This window comes from Hyla sarda, chromosome 6 (genome assembly GCF_029499605.1).
Source record: "Hyla sarda isolate aHylSar1 chromosome 6, aHylSar1.hap1, whole genome shotgun sequence".
NCBI lineage: Eukaryota > Metazoa > Chordata > Amphibia > Anura > Hylidae > Hyla > Hyla sarda.
This window is the reverse complement of record NC_079194.1, coordinates 217219492-217237805: the sequence shown is the minus strand read 5'-3', so window position 1 is coordinate 217237805 and position 18314 is coordinate 217219492. Positions and strand designations below refer to the sequence as shown.

General features: G+C 41.8%; 1 protein-coding gene across 3 annotated transcripts in view; it reads right to left on the bottom strand.

The window, feature by feature from the left end:
- SMPD3 (sphingomyelin phosphodiesterase 3) overlaps nucleotides 1–18314 on the bottom strand; it is a 175464-nt gene that overhangs the window by 23982 nt on the left and 133168 nt on the right. For all 3 annotated transcript variants that reach the window (XM_056526418.1, XM_056526419.1, XM_056526420.1), the window contains one exon: nucleotides 16061–17632. In XM_056526418.1, the coding sequence (XP_056382393.1) occupies nucleotides 16061–17386 (1326 nt within the window). In that variant the 5' untranslated portion in view covers nucleotides 17387–17632. The remainder of the gene's footprint in view (nucleotides 1–16060; nucleotides 17633–18314) is intronic.

Below are 18314 nucleotides of genomic sequence, written 5' to 3'. Positions count from 1 at the left end.
GTAAAAAATTTTGAAAAGGAAAAATTAAAATATTGCATTGACATAAGTATCCGGACCCTTTACTTGGTACTTAAAGCCCCTTGGGCAGCTCTTCCAGCCTCCAGTCTTCTTGGGTATAATGCCACAAGGTATACACACCTGGATTTGGGGGTTTTCTGCCATTCTTTTTTACAGATCATGCCCTGTCAGGTTGGATGGAAATGGTTGGTAGACATACATTTTCAGGCCACTCCAGAGATGTTCTGGGTTCAAATCAGGGCCCTGGCTTGATCACTCAAGGACATTCACAGTTGTCAGAATTGCCTTGTTGGAAGGTGAACCTTTGGCCCAGTCTAAGGTCCAGAATAGAGCTCTGCATTGGGATTGGGATCCCACGGGACCTGCACCAAAATGTGCGGGTGGTCAGGAGGCTGCTGCGGGTGGTCAGGCGCTATGCCTGAGGGTCCCACAAATCCTGCACTGCTGCAGCCAGGGGGCCAGCAAAAAGGGAAAGATGCCTGGCGCCGACAACAGAAAAAAAAATATATTTTTTAAATTTCCTGCCTCGGCCTGCACGCCTGTGACTCACGGCACCACATGGGGGGAAGGGAAGTTTGTATACGTATTGAGTGTGCGCGCGCACACAGCCTCCTCCTGCGGCACTGTGAGTGAGGTGCAGGCCGGGAAAGGGGATGCATGCTCGCACGTGCCGGGAACGGGATGCTGCTCCAGAAGCTCAGCTCAGCTTTACGTACCCCAGTCCCCCCTGTCACGTGTCCTCCCTTCTGTCACTCCTATTGCCATGCCTGTCCCCCCCCCCCACACTCAGCCCTCTGTCACTCCTGTCTTCACCGTTGTTTCCTCCATTCAGCCCTCCTACACCCCTGCTATACATATGGGGGTATGTGCAGAGCATTGCACCCTAGTTTCTGTACTACAGACACTAGGATGCAATGCTCTGCACATATCATGATGTGCATAGCAATGTACAAATGTTAGCGGGAGCAAGTGCAATTGGACAAAGATATTGTGGGAGCAGGCGGGAGTGGAGAAAACACCCTGCGGGCAGGAATGGACAGAAATTCACCAGGAGCAGGCGGGAGCGGGATTAAAAAAAGAGTCCCGTGCAGGGCTCTAGTCCAGAGCACTCTGGGTCAGGTTTCCATTAAGTATATGTCTGTACTTTGCTCCATTCAGCTTTCCCTCAATCCTGACTAATCTCCCTGTCTCAGCCACAGAGAAACACCCCCACAGCATGATGCTGCCCCCACCATGTTTTAGTGTAGGGATGGTATATTCCAGAGAGGACACTTACAATTGAGGCCAAAAAGTTCAATCTTAAATGACTCAGACTGTGGGCAACAAGATTCTCTGGGCTCATTAAATTAAGAGCTTTTATGCAAAAAGCATTTTATTCAGTAAAGGCTTTAATGTCTGATTGCGGGGGGCCCGCTGCTGAGACCCCCCGCGATCTCCCTGCAGCACACGCATTCTATCACACGCCACACCCCCTCCATTCATGTCTATGGGAGGGGGTGTGATGGCAGCGGGCCCCCCGCAATCAGACATCTTATCTCCTATCCTCTGGATAGGGGATAAAATGTTTTTGCCTGAAATACCCCTTTAATTGAGCAGAGGCTTCTTTCTCGTCACTCCGCCTTAAAGCCCAGATTGGGCTTTCATTATAGAGGTCAGCAGTAAGTTTTTTGTACCATTCTTTAGATCTGTGCCTCTACTCAATCCTGTCTCTGATCTCTACAGGCACGTTATTGCATTTTTCTACCATTTGCAAAAAACTGTGGTAAAATTGAGGCAAAAACTTGATTTTGTGCAAATGCAGCAGATTGCAATTGCATATGGATGTTGTCCTATAGCTGTTTGGGCTGCACAGAGCCCATAGCGCAGCACAAGGCTGTTACAGGACTTTTTAGGACCTGCAAGGTCCTGGAAGGTGCAGCGTAAAGGGAACCAATCAGTAGATTTTAACTCATATAACGCTTAACAACACGTTATATATGCTAAAATTGTTATCCTCGCCATCCCGGGGGATTTTTTTGCCCCCAGGGATGGTGAAGATATTAAGTTATAAAGTCCCCCCTGGCCGCCCCGCAAGTAGTACCCTGGGCAGGGACTTCTACTTACCAGCACTCACTGCTCTGACCGTTGTCCCGTCCCCTTGTCTTAATTGATAGCTCGCGTCACCGCAAGCCTTCAATCAAGTCGATGGGGCGTAGCCACGGTCGGAGCAATGGGGAGTGACAGGTGCTGGTAAGTACAAATCCCTGCTCAGGGGACTACTTGCGGGGCGGCCGGGGGGGGGGACTTTATAACTTAATATCTTCCCCATCCCTGGGGGAAAAAACAACCCCCGGGGATGGTGAGGATAACTATTTTAGCATATATAACCTGTTGTCAAGCATTATATATGCTAAAGTCTACTGATTGGTTCCCGTTAAAGGGGTATTCCTGGAAAAGAAAACATTTTTTTTTATATTAACTGGCTCCAGAAAGTTAAACAGATTTGTAAATGACTTCTATTAAAAAAAAATGTAATCCTTCCAATAATTATCAGCTTCTGAAGTTGAGTTGTTCTTTTCTGTCTGGTAACAGTGCTCTCTGCTGACATCTCTGCTTGTCTCGGGAACTGCACAGAGTAGAAGAGGTTTGCTATGGGGATTTGCTTCTACTCTGAACAGTTCCGGAGACAGGTGTCATCAGAGAGCACTTAGAAAAAAAACTCAACTTCAGCAGCTCATAAGTACTGAAAGGATTATGATTTTTTTCATAGACGTAATTTACAAATCTGTTTAACTTTCTGGAGCCAGTTGATATATTAAAAAAAGTTTTTTCCTGGATAACCCCTTTAAATGCACAGGTTTAGAAACCAATGTATGTGGGGTTAGGGAGTTCATAGGGAGCAGTATATAGGGGGAATAGGAAGAAGTATATGTGTGTGAGATAGGGAGCCATAGGGAGCTGTATATAGGGGATATAGGGAACAACATATTGGGGGGCAGTGTGTGGAGAGGAGGCCCTTTGGATTGATTTGGGGTCTGTATCCCAAGATTAACCCCAGATTTTCATTTTTGCGCTTTTATTTTTAAAAAGGCCTCTGAGAAATAAAATAAGCAATGTAATTGGTTGCTATGGGCAATTGGTCAACTTTTCCCCTGCCCAGGTTTTGATAAATCTCCCCCATTACTTTTATTTTCCCACTCACAGACCCATATTAGGGCTTGTGTTATGCAGAACCCATTGTACCATGTTCTCTTTATTCTGTGGGTCAATACGATTAAAATGATCCCCATGGTTACATGCTTTACTTTTATTATACTGCTTTTCAGACATTATTAGAATGTTACAAATCGTCCCAATTCTAACCTCTATAACTTTAGCATTTTTCCATATATGGGCCTGTATGAGGGTCATTTTTGTTCTATGATCTGTTGTTTTTATCGGTACCATTTTATTTCAATTTTGGCATGCTTTTAATAATATCTTTTGACATGTGATGTGACTTTACTGTGCGCATTATCCCTGTACTGTGACATCACTGTGTGCATTATCCCTTTACTGTGACATTACTGTATGCATTATCCCTGTACTATGACATTACTGTGTGCATTATCCCTGTACTGTGACATCACTGTGTGCAGTATCCCTGTACTGTGATATTACTGTGTGCATTATCCCTGTACTGTGACATCACTGTGTACATTATCCATGTACTGTGACATCACTGTGTGCATTATCCCTGTACTGTGCCATCACTGTCTACATTATGCCTGTACTGTGACATCACTATGCACAATATCCCTGTACTGTGACATCACTGTGTACATTATCCCTGTACTGTGACATTATTGTATGCATTATCCCTGTGCTGTGACATCACTGTGTGCATTATTCCTGTACTGTGATATTACTGAGTACATTATCCCTGTACTGTGACATCACTGTGTGCATTATCCCTGTACTTTGACATCTCTGTGTTTATTTTCCTTGTACTGTGCATTATCCTCGTACTGTGACATTACTGTGTGCATTATTCCTGTACTGTGACATCACTGTGTGCATTATCCCTGTACTGTGACATCACTGTGTGCATTATCCCCATACTGTGACATCACTGTGTACATTATCCCTGTACTGTGACATTACTGTGTGTATTATTCCTGTACTGTGACATCACTGTGTATTAACACTGTGTGTATTATTCCTGTACTGTGACATCACTGTGTTTATTATTCTTGTACTGTGATATCACTGTGTGCATTATCCCTGTACTGTGACATCACTGTGTGCATTATCCCTGTACTGTGACATCACTGTGTGCATTATCCCTGTACTGTCACATCACTGTGTACATTATCCCTGTACTGTGACATCACTGTGTACATTATCCCTGTACCGTGACATCACTGTGTGTATTATCCCTGTACTGTGACATCACTGTGTGTATTATCCCTGTATTCTGACCTCACTGTGTGCATTATCCCTGTACTGTGAAATCACTGTGTGCATTATCCCTGTACTGTGACATCACTGTGTACATTATCCCTGTACTGTAACATCACTGTGTGTATTATCCCTGTACTGTGACATCACTGAGTGTATTATCCCTGTACTGTGGCCTCACCGTGTGTATTATCCCTGCACTGTGACATCACTGTGTGCATTATCCCTGTACTGTGACATCACTGTGCATTATCCCTGTACTGTGACATCACTGTGTATTATCCCTGTACTGTGACATCACTGTGTATTATCCCTCTACTGTGACATCACTGTGTGTATTATCCCTGTACTCTGACATCACTGTGTATTATCCCTGTACTGTGACATCAGTGTGTGTATTATCCCTGTACTCTGACATCACTGTGTATCATCCCTGTACTGTGACATCACTGTGTACATTATCCCTGTACTGTGACATCACCGTGTGTATTATTCCTGTACTGTGACATCACTGTGTGCATTATCCCTGTACTGTGACATCACTGTGTATTATCCCTGTACCGTGACATCACTGCGTATTATCCCTGTACTGTGACATCACTGTGTTTATTATGCCTGTACTGTGACATCACTGTGTATTATCCCTGTACTTTGACATCACTGTGTATTATCCCTGTACTGTGACATCACTGAGTATATTATCCCTGTACTGTGACATCACTGTGTGTATTATCCCTGTACTGTGACATCACTGTGTGCATTACCCCTGTACTGTGACATCACTGTGTATTTTCCCTGTACTGTGACATCACTGTGTATTATCCCTGTACTGTGACATCACTGTGTATTATCCCTGTACTGTGACATCACTGTGTATTATCCCTGTACTGTGACATCACTGTGTGTATTATCCCTGTACTCTGACATCTCTGTGTATTATCCCTGTACTATGACATCAATGTGTGTATTATCCCTGTACTCTGACATCACTGTGTATTATCCCTGTTCTGTGACATCACTGTGTACATTATCCCTGTACTGTGACATCACTGTGTATATTATCCCTGTACTGTGACATCACTGTGTATATTATCCCTGTACCGTGACATCACTGTGTATTATCCCTGTACTTTGACATCACTGTGTGTATTATCCCTGTATTCTGACATCACTGTGTGTATTATCCCTGTACTGTGACATCACCGTGTGTATTATTCCTGTACTGTGAAATTACTGTGTGCAGTATCCCTGTACTGTGAAATCACTGTGTGCATTATCCCTGTACTGTGACATCACTGTGTGCATTATCCCTGCACTGTGACATCACTGTGTATTATCCCTGTACTGTGTCATCACTGTGTATTATCCCTGTACTATGACATCACTGTGTGTATTATCCCTGTACTGTGACTTCACTGAGTATATTATCCCTGTACTGTGACATCACCGTGTGTATTATCCCTGTACTGTGACATCACTGTGTGTATTATCCCTATACTGTGACATCACTGTGTATTTTCCCTGTACTGTGACATCACTGTGTATTATCCCTGTACTGTGACATCACTGTGTATTATCCCTGTACTCTGACATCACTGTGTATTATCCCTGTACTGTGACATCACTGTGTATTATCCCTGTACTGTGACATCACTGTGTATTATCCCTGTACTCTGACATCACTGTGTATTATCCCTGTACTGTGACATCACTGTGTATTATCCCTGTACTGTGACATCACTGTGTATTATCCCTGTACTCTGACATCACTGTGTATTATCCCTGTACTGTGACATCACTGTGTGTATTATCCCTGTACTCTGACATCACTGTGTATTATCCCTGTACTGTGACAATACTGTGTATTATCCCTGTACTCTGACATCACTGTGTATTATCCCTGTACTGTGACATCACTGTGTATTATCCCTGTACTGTGACATCACTGTGTATTATCCCTGTACTCTGACATCACTGTGTATTATCCCTGTACTGTGACATCACTGTGTGTATTATCCCTGTACTGTGACATCACTGTGTATTATCCCTGTACTGTGACATTACTGTGTACATTATCCCTGTACTGTGACATCACTAAGTATATTATCCCTGTACTGTGACATCACCGTGTGTATTATTCCTGTTCTGTGACATCCCTGTGTGCATTTTCCCTGTACTGTGACATCACTGTGTATTATCCCTGTACTGTGACATCACTGTGTATTATCCCTGTACTGTGACATCACTGTGTATTATCCCTGTACTGTGACATCACTGTGTATTATCCCTGTACTGTGACATCACTGTGTATTATTCCTGTACTGTGACATCATTGTGTGCATTATCCCTGTACTGTGACATCACTGTGTATTATCCCTGTACTGTGACATCACTGTGTATTATCCCTGTACTGTGACATCACTGTGTGTATTATCCCTGTACTCTGACATCACTGTGTATTATCCCTGTACTGTGACATCACTGTGTATTATCCCTGTACTGTGACATCACTGTGTATTATCCCTGTACTGTGACATCACTGTGTATTATCCATCTACTGTGACATCACTGTGTATTATCCCTGTACTCTGACATCACTGTGTATTATCCCTGTACTGTGACATCACTGTGTATTATCCCTGTACTGTGACATCACTGTGTGTATTATCCCTGTACTATGACATCACTGTGTATTATCATTGTACTGTGACATCACTGTGTATTATCCCTGTACTGTGACATCACTGTGTATTATCCCTGTATTCTGACATCACTGTGTGTATTATCCCTGTACTGTGACATCACTGTGTATTATCCCTGTACTGTGACATCACTGTGTATTATCCCTGTACTGTGACATCACTGTGTATTATCCCTGTACTCTGACATCACTGTGTATTATCCCTGTACTGTGACATCACTGTGTATTATCCCTGTACTGTGACATCACTGTGTATTATCCCTGTACTCTGACATCACTGTGTATTATCCCTGTACTGTGACATCACTGTGTGTATTATCCCTGTACTCTGACATCACTGTGTATTATCCCTGTACTGTGACAATACTGTGTATTATCCCTGTACTCTGACATCACTGTGTATTATCCCTGTACTGTGACATCACTGTGTATTATCCCTGTACTGTGACATCACTGTGTATTATCCCTGTACTCTGACATCACTGTGTATTATCCCTGTACTGTGACATCACTGTGTGTATTATCCCTGTACTGTGACATCACTGTGTATTATCCCTGTACTGTGACATTACTGTGTACATTATCCCTGTACTGTGACATCACTAAGTATATTATCCCTGTACTGTGACATCACCGTGTGTATTATTCCTGTTCTGTGACATCCCTGTGTATTATCATTGTACTGTGACATCACTGTGTATTATCCCTGTACTGTGACATCACTGTGTGTATTATCCCTGTACTGTGACATCACTGTGTATTATCCCTGTACTGTGACATTACTGTGTACATTATCCCTGTACTGTGACATCACTGTGTATTATCCCTGTACTGTGACATCACTGTGTGTATTATCCCTGTACTATGACATCACTGTGTATTATCATTGTACTGTGACATCACTGTGTATTATCCCTGTACTGTGACATCACTGTGTATTATCCCTGTATTCTGACATCACTGTGTGTATTATCCCTGTACTGTGACATCACTGTGTGTATTATTCCTGTACTGTGAAATTACTGTGTGCATTATCCCTGTACTGTGACATCACTGTGTGCATTATCCCTGCACTGTGTCATCACTGTGTATTATCCCTGTACTGTGTCATCACTGTGTATTATCCCTGTACTATGACATCACTGTGTGTATTATCCCTCTACTGTGACTTCACTGAGTATATTATCCCTGTACTGTGACATCACCGTGTGTATTATCCCTGTACTATGACATCACCGTGTGTATTATCCCTGTACTGTGACATCACTGTGTGCATTATCCCTGTACTGTGACATCACTGTGTATTTTCCCTGTACTGTGACATCACTGTGTATTATCCCTGTACTGTGACATCACTGTGTATTATCCCTGTACTGTGACATCACTGTGTATTATGCCTGTACTGTGACATCACTGTGTACATTATCCCTGTACTCTGACATCACTGTGTGTATTATCCCTGTACTCTGACATCACTATGTGTATTATCCCTGTACTCTGACATCACTGTGTATTATCCCTGTACTGTGACATCACTGTGTATTATACCTGTACTGTGACATCACTGTGTATTATCCCTGTACTGTGACATCCCTGTGTGCATTATCCCTGTACTGTGACATCACTGTGTATTATCCCTGTACTGTGACATCACTGTGTATTATCCCTGTACTGTGACATCACTGTGTATTATCCCTGTACTGTGACATCACTGTGTATTATCCCTGTACTGTGACATCACTGTGTATTATCCCTGTACTATGCCATCATTGTGTATTATTCCTGTACTCAGACATAACTGTGTGCATTATCCCTGTACTGTGACATCACTGTGTATTATCCCTGTACTGTGACATCACTGTGTATTATCCCTCTACTGTGACAGCACTGTGTGTATTATCCCTGTACTCTGACATCACTGTGTATTATCCCTGTACTGTGACATCACTGTGTATTATCCCTGTACTGTGACATCACTGTGTATTATCCCTGTACTGTGACATCACTGTGTATTATCCCTGTACTGTGACATCACTGTGTATTATCCATCTACTGTGACATCACTGTGTATTATCCCTGTACTCTGACATCACTGTGTATTATCCCTGTACTGTGACATCACTGTGTATTATCCCTGTACTGTGACATCACTGTGTGTATTATCCCTGTACTATGACATCACTGTGTATTATCATTGTACTGTGACATCACTGTGTATTATCCCTGTACTGTGACATCACTGTGTATTGTCCCTGTATTCTGACATCACTGTGTGTATTATCCCTGTACTGTGACATCACTGTGTGTATTATTCCTGTACTGTGAAATTACTGTGTGCATTATCCCTGTACTGTGACATCACTGTGTGCATTATCCCTGCACTGTGTCATCACTGTGTATTATCCCTGTACTATGACATCACTGTGTGTATTATCCCTCTACTGTGACTTCACTGAGTATATTATCCCTGTACTGTGACATCACCGTGTGTATTATCCCTGTACTATGACATCACCGTGTGTATTATCCCTGTACTGTGACATCACTGTGTGCATTATCCCTGTACTGTGACATCACTGTGTATTTTCCCTGTACTGTGACATCACTGTGTATTATCCCTGTACTGTGACATCACTGTGTATTATCCCTGTACTGTGACATCACTGTGTATTATCCCTGTACTGTGACATCACTGTGTACATTATCCCTGTACTCTGACATCACTGTGTGTATTATCCCTGTACTCTGACATCACTGTGTGTATTATCCCTGTACTCTGACATCACTGTGTATTATCCCTGTACTGTGACATCACTGTGTATTATATCTGTACTGTGACATCACTGTGTATTATCCCTGTACTGTGACATCACTGTGTATTATCCCTCTTCTGTGACATCACTGTGTATTATCCCTGTACTCTGACATCACTGTGTATTATCCCTGTACTGTGACATCACTGTGTATTATCCCTGTACTGTGACATCACTGTGTGTATTATCCCTGTACTCTGACATCACTGTGTATTATCATTGTACTGTGACATCACTGTGTATTATCCCTGTACTGTGACATCACTGTGTATTATCCCTGTACTGTGACATCACTGTGTATTATCCCTGTACTGTGACATCACTGTGTACTATCCCTGTACTGTGACATCACTGTGTGTATTATCCCTGTGCTCTGACATCACTGTGTGTATTATCCCTGTACTCTGACATCACTGTGTGTATTATCCCTGTACTCTGACATCACTGTGTATTATCCCTGTACTGTGACATCAATGTGTGTATTATCCCTGTACTGTGACATCACTGTGTATTATCCCTGTACTGTGACATCACTGTGTATTATCCCTGTACTGTGACATCACTGTGTATTATCCCTGTACTGTGACATCACTGTGTATTATCCCTGTACTGTGACATCACTGTGTGTATTATCCCTGTACTCTGACATCACTGTGTATTATCCCTGTACTGTGACATCACTGTGTGTATTATCCCTGTACTGTGACATCACTGTGTGTATTATCCCTGTACTCTGACATCACTGTGTGTATTATCCCTGTACTCTGACATCACTGTGTGTATTATCCCTGTACTCTGACATCACTGTGTATTATCCCTGTACTGTGACATCAATGTGTGTATTATCCCTGTACTGTGACATCACTGTGTATTATCCCTGTACTGTGACATCACTGTGTATTATCCCTGTACTGTGACATCACTGTGTATTATCCCTGTACTGTGACATCACTGTGTATTATCCCTGTACTGTGACATCACTGTGTATTATCCCTGTACTGTGACATCACTGTGTGTATTATCCCTGTACTCTGACATCACTGTGTATTATCCCTGTACTGTGACATCACTGTGTGTATTATCCCTATACTGTGACATCACTGTGTGTATTATCCCTGTACTGTGACATCACTGTGTGTATTATCCCTGTACTCTGACATCACTGTGTGTATTATCCCTGTACTCTGACATCACTGTGTGTATTATCCCTGTACTCTGACATCACTGTGTGTATATGTTCTAATTCCTCTGTGACTTTTCTAAAACTTTATAGCCTGTTACACAAAAAACGACATGCTGTCAGTCAGTATCGTAAGGCAGGTCTTGGCTGGTGTACATTTGCGACAAATTAAAGGCTTTGCGACAAACTTGCGACTTTTTAAAAAGAAAAGTTGCACTTTATAAATCAGAGACCTCTTCAAAGTAAAAAACAGAAATAGAAAAACAAAAGTGTGTAACAAAGTAATTTTAGTCAAAATTCCTTTAGCAAAAAGGCGCACACATTTTGCGCAACAGAGACATTTATGCAACTTTTCTACACTAAAAAGAGGTCTAAACCTGTTGATAAATTCCCCGCTATGAGAAGAGGAATATTCTTTTATATGAACAGTCATCAAATTAGTAACAGAGGATTAGAAATACAGGTTTACAGCTAACAGTGATCCAGTTTGTTATGGAAAACTATGCAGCAGCCAAGATGCAATTCAAGAACACTGACCTAGATTTACAAATGTGTCACAATTCTGGTGACATTTGTGCCAACATTTGTACAAACTGTGATACATGACTTAAGCCACATTTATCATGAGTTTTAAATTCTTTTTAGACCCTTTTCCGCCAGGTCTGGTGAAAGAGGCATGGCCTCAGTAAAAGGAGCATGGTTGTGGTGAAAGGGGAGTCACCTAAATGAGCCAAAAAAGAAAAGAGAATGCACCAGAATTTTGCAGCCTAATTTTGGTCTTAAAGATTACCTGTCACCCAATAAAACTTTTAATATAGTGTTCCTTGTGTAATTAGCAGACACTTTCCCTTTCACTTGCTTTAAAAATTATCAACATGAAAATGTTTAAAATTTAATAGAAAAAACAGCCACTAGGTGGCTCTGTTCTGTTCCCTGGCACAATTAATACAGTGAGTCTGGTCTCCTCCCGGCAGGAGTCCAAACTCAGTAAGTGTTTCTCTGCACTGAGTTTGATTGACGGCTGCACAGAAAGTGCAAGCTGCACAGACTGACAGCTGAAGGATAGCCTCACTGAAATGTGCACAGACTGAAACATGCACAGAGCCTGAGGTTTTCTATTCATCACAGCACTGCAACAATGTGAGGGCAGAAGTGGTCCCCCAGCAGGCTTCAGTGATGTCATGCCTGCTGGGAAACGCCCACTTTCTCCTACTGGGAAATTGCACTATGTGAGCAAGCGGAAAGGTATTATACACAGCTCTTTAAAGCTCTGAAATAGTTTTTAAGCATAGGAGGGGTGTTAGGAGTAGTTAGGGAACATAGCCTGAAGTAGTTGAAAACAGTTTATTTGGTGACAGGTACTTTTTAAGTAAGCCAACTTACAGTTTGTCAAAAATAGACAGTCTTTATATGTGTCAAATTTCTCAATACCATTGAATACTCTAACGCATTTGAAGACTAAGAATTAGACAGTATTAGTAAATCTGGGCCACTGTATAAACCTCTAACCGGAAATCTTTACAAGCCCAACCCTAAGGCTATGTTCACATGATGGAATGTCCGCACAGAAAATTTCCATGCGGACATTTCACCGACAGCAGAGTGCTGGTAGAACATGGCGGTGCTAGGACTGCTTGGAAATGCACCATCTCATAAACCGCAATGCATTTCCATGCGGACTTGTCTACTTTCTCTGCAGACTTCGGAATTGGGATTTCCGTGGCATAAACATCTGCCGTGGAAATTCTGCTGTGTGCAATTCTGCAGAATTCCACACAGAAATTCCATTGTGTGAACATAGCCTAAGAGCTGTAAGAACCAAGACAAGTCTAAGTGTATATAAGAATGCTGCGTGCAATTATCAAAGTTCAAGAGTCGCTGCAATAAAATATGTCTTCATGCAGAAGCAAAAAAATATATAAAAAAATTGTTCTAAGTGGGATAGTCATAAATGTTTAAAAATGTTTAAAACTGGAATCAGCAAGGTATAACTACAAAATTTGAAGTTACACTTGGACCCACATAAATTATACAAGCCATTTTCTATACTGTGACATAATGTTTAATTATTTCTGTGCTGTGACATGTTGTCGGATACAACAAAAAATCAATACCAAATCAATACCAAAATTCCAAGAATGAATTGCTTTCCTTCAGCTCCTTATCACAGTCCTCCCATGCTGCCTACTTCCTTCCCAGAGCACTCCTGCAAATTCCCCACCCAGAGCTTTTGCAGAACAGCAGACTGTCATACAATCAGTATTGTTGCAGCACCTACTGTAATCATTTCCTGCCTGCTCCTTTGCCTGTGGCATTGTTCAGCAAAAGGCAGAATGCTTTATGTACAGCTCATTTTCTCTAAATGTCCCAGTAAGGATATATATATATACTGCATGACAGGGAAATAGAGATGTGGTCACATCACTCAGAGGTCTCTACTGGAGCTTAGAGACAAAATCCAGCTAAACCTCTTGAGACAGCAGATGATGAGGCGTTTTCTTGGGAGAAAGTGAGGAGTTTGGAAGCTGGAGACAATACCACACTGACACTGAAAGAACCACACAACTTCCTGTCAGGGTTGACTCACACGAAAGCATGCTGAAGCCAGTACAATCTATAATAACACTATATTAGTAAGTTATGTATCTAGGGGGTGATATTATTACTTAGCACTATTTTCTAAAATTAGAATTTTCCTTTAAAGGGTTAATACTTAACCATAAAAGCAACTCTTTATGACCAATTTTGACAACCGGATTTTTCATTTTTCCTGGACACCTTACGCCGACATCAGAGATACATAACATATTACACTGACCTATACCTTTAAACTGACCTATACCTTTACTGTTTACCTTAGCCATAAAGTGACCTACTGAAATACCACCGCCATTTAAAAAAAAAAAAAAAATTATAGCCGCAGTTACTATTTTTTATATACTGTCTGGGAACTTACCAATGGTTGCCATCACTGTTGATAAGAACATTGTGGCTGAGCTTCTGAAAGGATATTTCTTAGTAGTACGGACACAGGCTGTCATGTCTGTATTGGCCTGTGTTCACACACAGCTATTGGTTTGGTTTTGTGTGAACAGTTTTATGTTCTCTGGTCAGGGAATAGTTTTGCTTGTTAGCCAATAGCTCCTAGGGTGTGTCTATTTAATGTCAGCCCAGTCTAGCCTCGGGGCTGGTGATTGACTTCATTATATCCTGACTTGCTAAGATGCTGGACATGCTGCATGGAGCTCTTGGTGAAACACTCTTTGTTTGAGCTTTTAATCTAAAATCTCTGTCTTAGCATGCACTTTGTATTATCTGGTTTTAGCCAATGTTAGGTGGCATGCTTATAGTAGATTTTAATCTGTGTTTGTATAGTCGGTTTTAGGATTTGTATATCTTTTCTGCTATGTGTCTGTTCACACTGTGTTTTCTCTTGTATCCGTTCTTATGAAGTTCTGTGTTTTATATTTCTGTTTTCCTACTGGGTCAGTATTCTGACCACACTGGTGAGTGTGCCGCTGACCACCTATGGCTACTTCGTTAGTGGAGTGTCCAGTTTGTGTGTCCAGTGTGAACAGTGTCCTATGTTAGATCCCTTTTACCGCTCCATGGGGACTCCATGTCTACTGGAGCTGTTAGGAGGGATTATTATCCCTGTCTTGTGTTCAGTGTGAACAGTGTTCTATACATATATCCTGTGTATCTAGGCATCCCTGTTACTTGTCGATGGGGACTCCATATCTACTGGAGGTTTTATGTGGGATTTTGAATATTCCTGTTTAGCGATAGATCCAGTTTACCTGTCCGTGGGGACTCAGAGGGTATTGTTGTTCCTGTGTCTACCGGAGGTTTTTCTAGGGGATTCAGCTTATTCCTGTTTTGTTTCTGGGGTATGTTCAGACTCATTCGTTTTCCTGTGCGGTGTTTTGAACTCTATATGTTTATTAGTTCTTTATTCAGATCCTTGGAGTTCTGTTCATGACCGCTTATGTATAGTGTCCTCTGTTCATGACCACTGAGTCCTCTGTTCATGTCCGCTGATATAGTGTCCTCTGTACTAATTCTCTGATCTGTGTCCTCTGAACTTTATACTATAGAGTTCTATGTTTCTGTTATGTTTCTGATTTGTGACCGACTATTTATTAGTATGTGTTTTTAGGCCCCTGCACTTTAGTTCAGGGAGGGACCGGCGCCCAGTTGTCGATCCACTGTTTAGGGTGGATGAGCAAGTAGGAAGGGAGAGATGTTTTAGGGTTAGTTTAGGGCTCACTCTCCCTGTCCCCTGGTTGGTCCCTGACACAGACTTTACATCTCAGTAAGATATTAAACATTGGTCTTCACTTTTTTAAGAAGTTTCGGTTGGTCAGTTAAAGTGAACTCCAGAAACATTTTAAGCAGCAGACAACTCTCCCTTGTGACTAAGATTAGGTAGAGATTGAATTTTCCACTGGAACATTGTTAATAGTGTACAGTCCGTGATTGATCAGATTCCAGATAATCAATAGTCATCTTGACAACAAAATACATTTGTTGCTTCCTAGCCCTGCGAGTACACTGCGCCACAAAATTTCTTCTTATTTTAACATGCAGTAATTTGAGCAGCATGGGGGGAAAAAAGCAGCTACGGGTAAAACAGCAGAAGTTGAACAATAATTTAGAGGATCAATGATGTTTATCAGCTTATAAAATGATTTAAGGAAACATCTGATACATGGACATTTTAACCTCCATCTCCATAAATTCAATGATGAATGTATTCAGATTTCATTAAGCCTTGCATACATCAATCTGAGTACCAGTTTATATCTGTCTATGCTACTAAAACTGTATCAAATAGCGTCTGAAAGTCTGCTCATTGCAAGGGATATACAGAGCACTGACAGCATTGAAATATACTGTGCAGTCTACGTATAATACATAGTGACTCACCTTAATAAACAGAGCTCCCTTGGCGGCCAGCGCGTCTATTCCTCTCCCGTTGGGATAACAGTGATAGGTAGCGTCCAGTATTGGGTAGCGGCTAGCAAACATAAGCCCACTGTTCAGACATTTAAAGCCGCAGCAGCCATGACAGCTGTAGACCCCCACATCATATAGAATATATTCAAAATAATAATGTAATTGTTCTTTCAACTTCTCTGCAGCCCGTTTGTCAAATACTTCCTGAAGGCAGAGGAAGTCCAAGTTAGCTGGGAAGAAGGCAGAGATTTCGTGGTCAAGGATATCATCTGAATGCTTTTTTTTACGAGCTGCAGCTTTTTTAATGATGGATGCCTTGTACAGAAGTTTGTTATTAATGCTGCTTTGGTCAGTAGCCCCATCTGCCACTCTGCCCTTGACTAGGGATTCACGGGAAGTGGTGCAGCTGTCCAGACTTCCGCCATCCCCTTCCCTGTGCTTATGGTTAGAGGTTGGGCTTTTTTGAAAGTCTGGTTCTGTTTCAGCCAAGCAGGCCACATTGACGTGTCCACCCATAGGATCAGGCTCTGTGTCAGATATGTGACCACTGTCCTCACCACTGATTCGAATAATACATGCATCCTCCCCTTCACCCATATCCCCACAATTCTTCCCATCCCTTCCATCTTCGTTGCTATTCTCCCCAGAATTATCAACTTTGTATTCCATGGATGTAGTTCTCTTCATACCCATATTGACTGCTCGATGGGTAACATCTGCCCCCTGTGGGGAAACTAGGCTACTAAAGCTTGCAGCACTGATAGATGTGTTGGTCGGAGAGTCTATGTAAATCTTGATCTGAGGCCTACTGGCACCATTGCGTATTCTTCTCCCAATTTCTTTGGCCCGTGCCTGAGTATTGAAGAGGTTAGTAAACCTGGCCAGTGAGTCAGGCAACAGGCAGACATTGGCAGAGCCAAAGCAAAAGCTTTTTGCACTGCTTGTGGTTCTCCATTCTGTTAGCAGCTTTGCCCCACTGGCCCTGGCTTTGTCTTGGAGTCGAGAGTAGATATAGGGTCTACGAACAGCTTGGAGAGGTGACCATACCAGGAATCCAATAAAAGCAAAGGGGAGGGAGGAGACAAGCAAGGCTAAGTAAATTGGAGTAGTGATGACAATACAAAGTGCCTGGAAGTAACAGGGATCATCAGACCGTTGACGTTTCTCATAGGTGGTTGGCAAGAAAGAGGCCAGGAGACGATCTCCAAGCCAGAAGCAAGGAAAAATGAATGCCCAAGACAGGGAGTGGAGGCATGACAGGAAGCTACTGGGGAAGGGGGAAGTGTGCAAAACCATCTCAGCTCAGTGGTGTCCTCTTCATGGGAGCTTCTGCATGATCTCACTCTTGTTGAATTATACAAATGAAGGGGGCAGAAGGCAATATCTACCTCCAAGCCCCCTCCAAAAGGAAGTAATTTGCAGGTTTGTCAAATATCACCTTGACATGTCACCTGAACCAAAGATAAAGCTAGGACAAGGATGTTTTTGTGTCCAGAAGTGTGTCATCGCTTGAGTGAGGTCTTTCTATCAGGACAAGGTATTCTGCAGTGAGAAAAAAAAAAAGGTTATTATTATTTAAAAAAAGACATTATAACTCCTACAAACACATCTGAACAAATCGGAAAAATGACTTGCTACTTTGGGAATAAATCTGTTTTAACAGGGAACTCCGGTGGAAACAAGTGGAAAACAAATGTTTTCAAATCAACTGGTGGCAGAAAGATAAACATATTTGTAAATTACTTCTATTTCAAAATATTAATCCTTCCAGTACTTATTAGCTACTGTATACAACAGAGAACATTGTGAAGTTTTTTCCAGTCTGACAACAGTGCTCTCTGCTGACACCTTTGTCCATGTCAGGAACTGCATATCCCCATAGATAACCTCTCCTGCTCTTGACATTTCCTGACACGGACAGAGGTGTCAGCAGAGAGCACTGTTGTCAAACTGAAAAGAACTTTGCAAATTTCTCTGTAGTATATCTGTAGTATACAGCAGCTGATAAGTACTGGAAGGATTAAGATTTTTAAATAGAAATAATTTACAAATGTGTTTAACTTTCTGGCACCAGTTGATTTGAAAAAAAAAAAATCTCCCACTGGAATTCCCCTTCAAAGGGATACTCCCATGGAAAACTTTTATTTTTTATCAACTGGTGCCAGAAAGTTAAACAGATTTGTAAATTACTTCTATTAAAAAATCTTAACCCTTCCAGTACTTA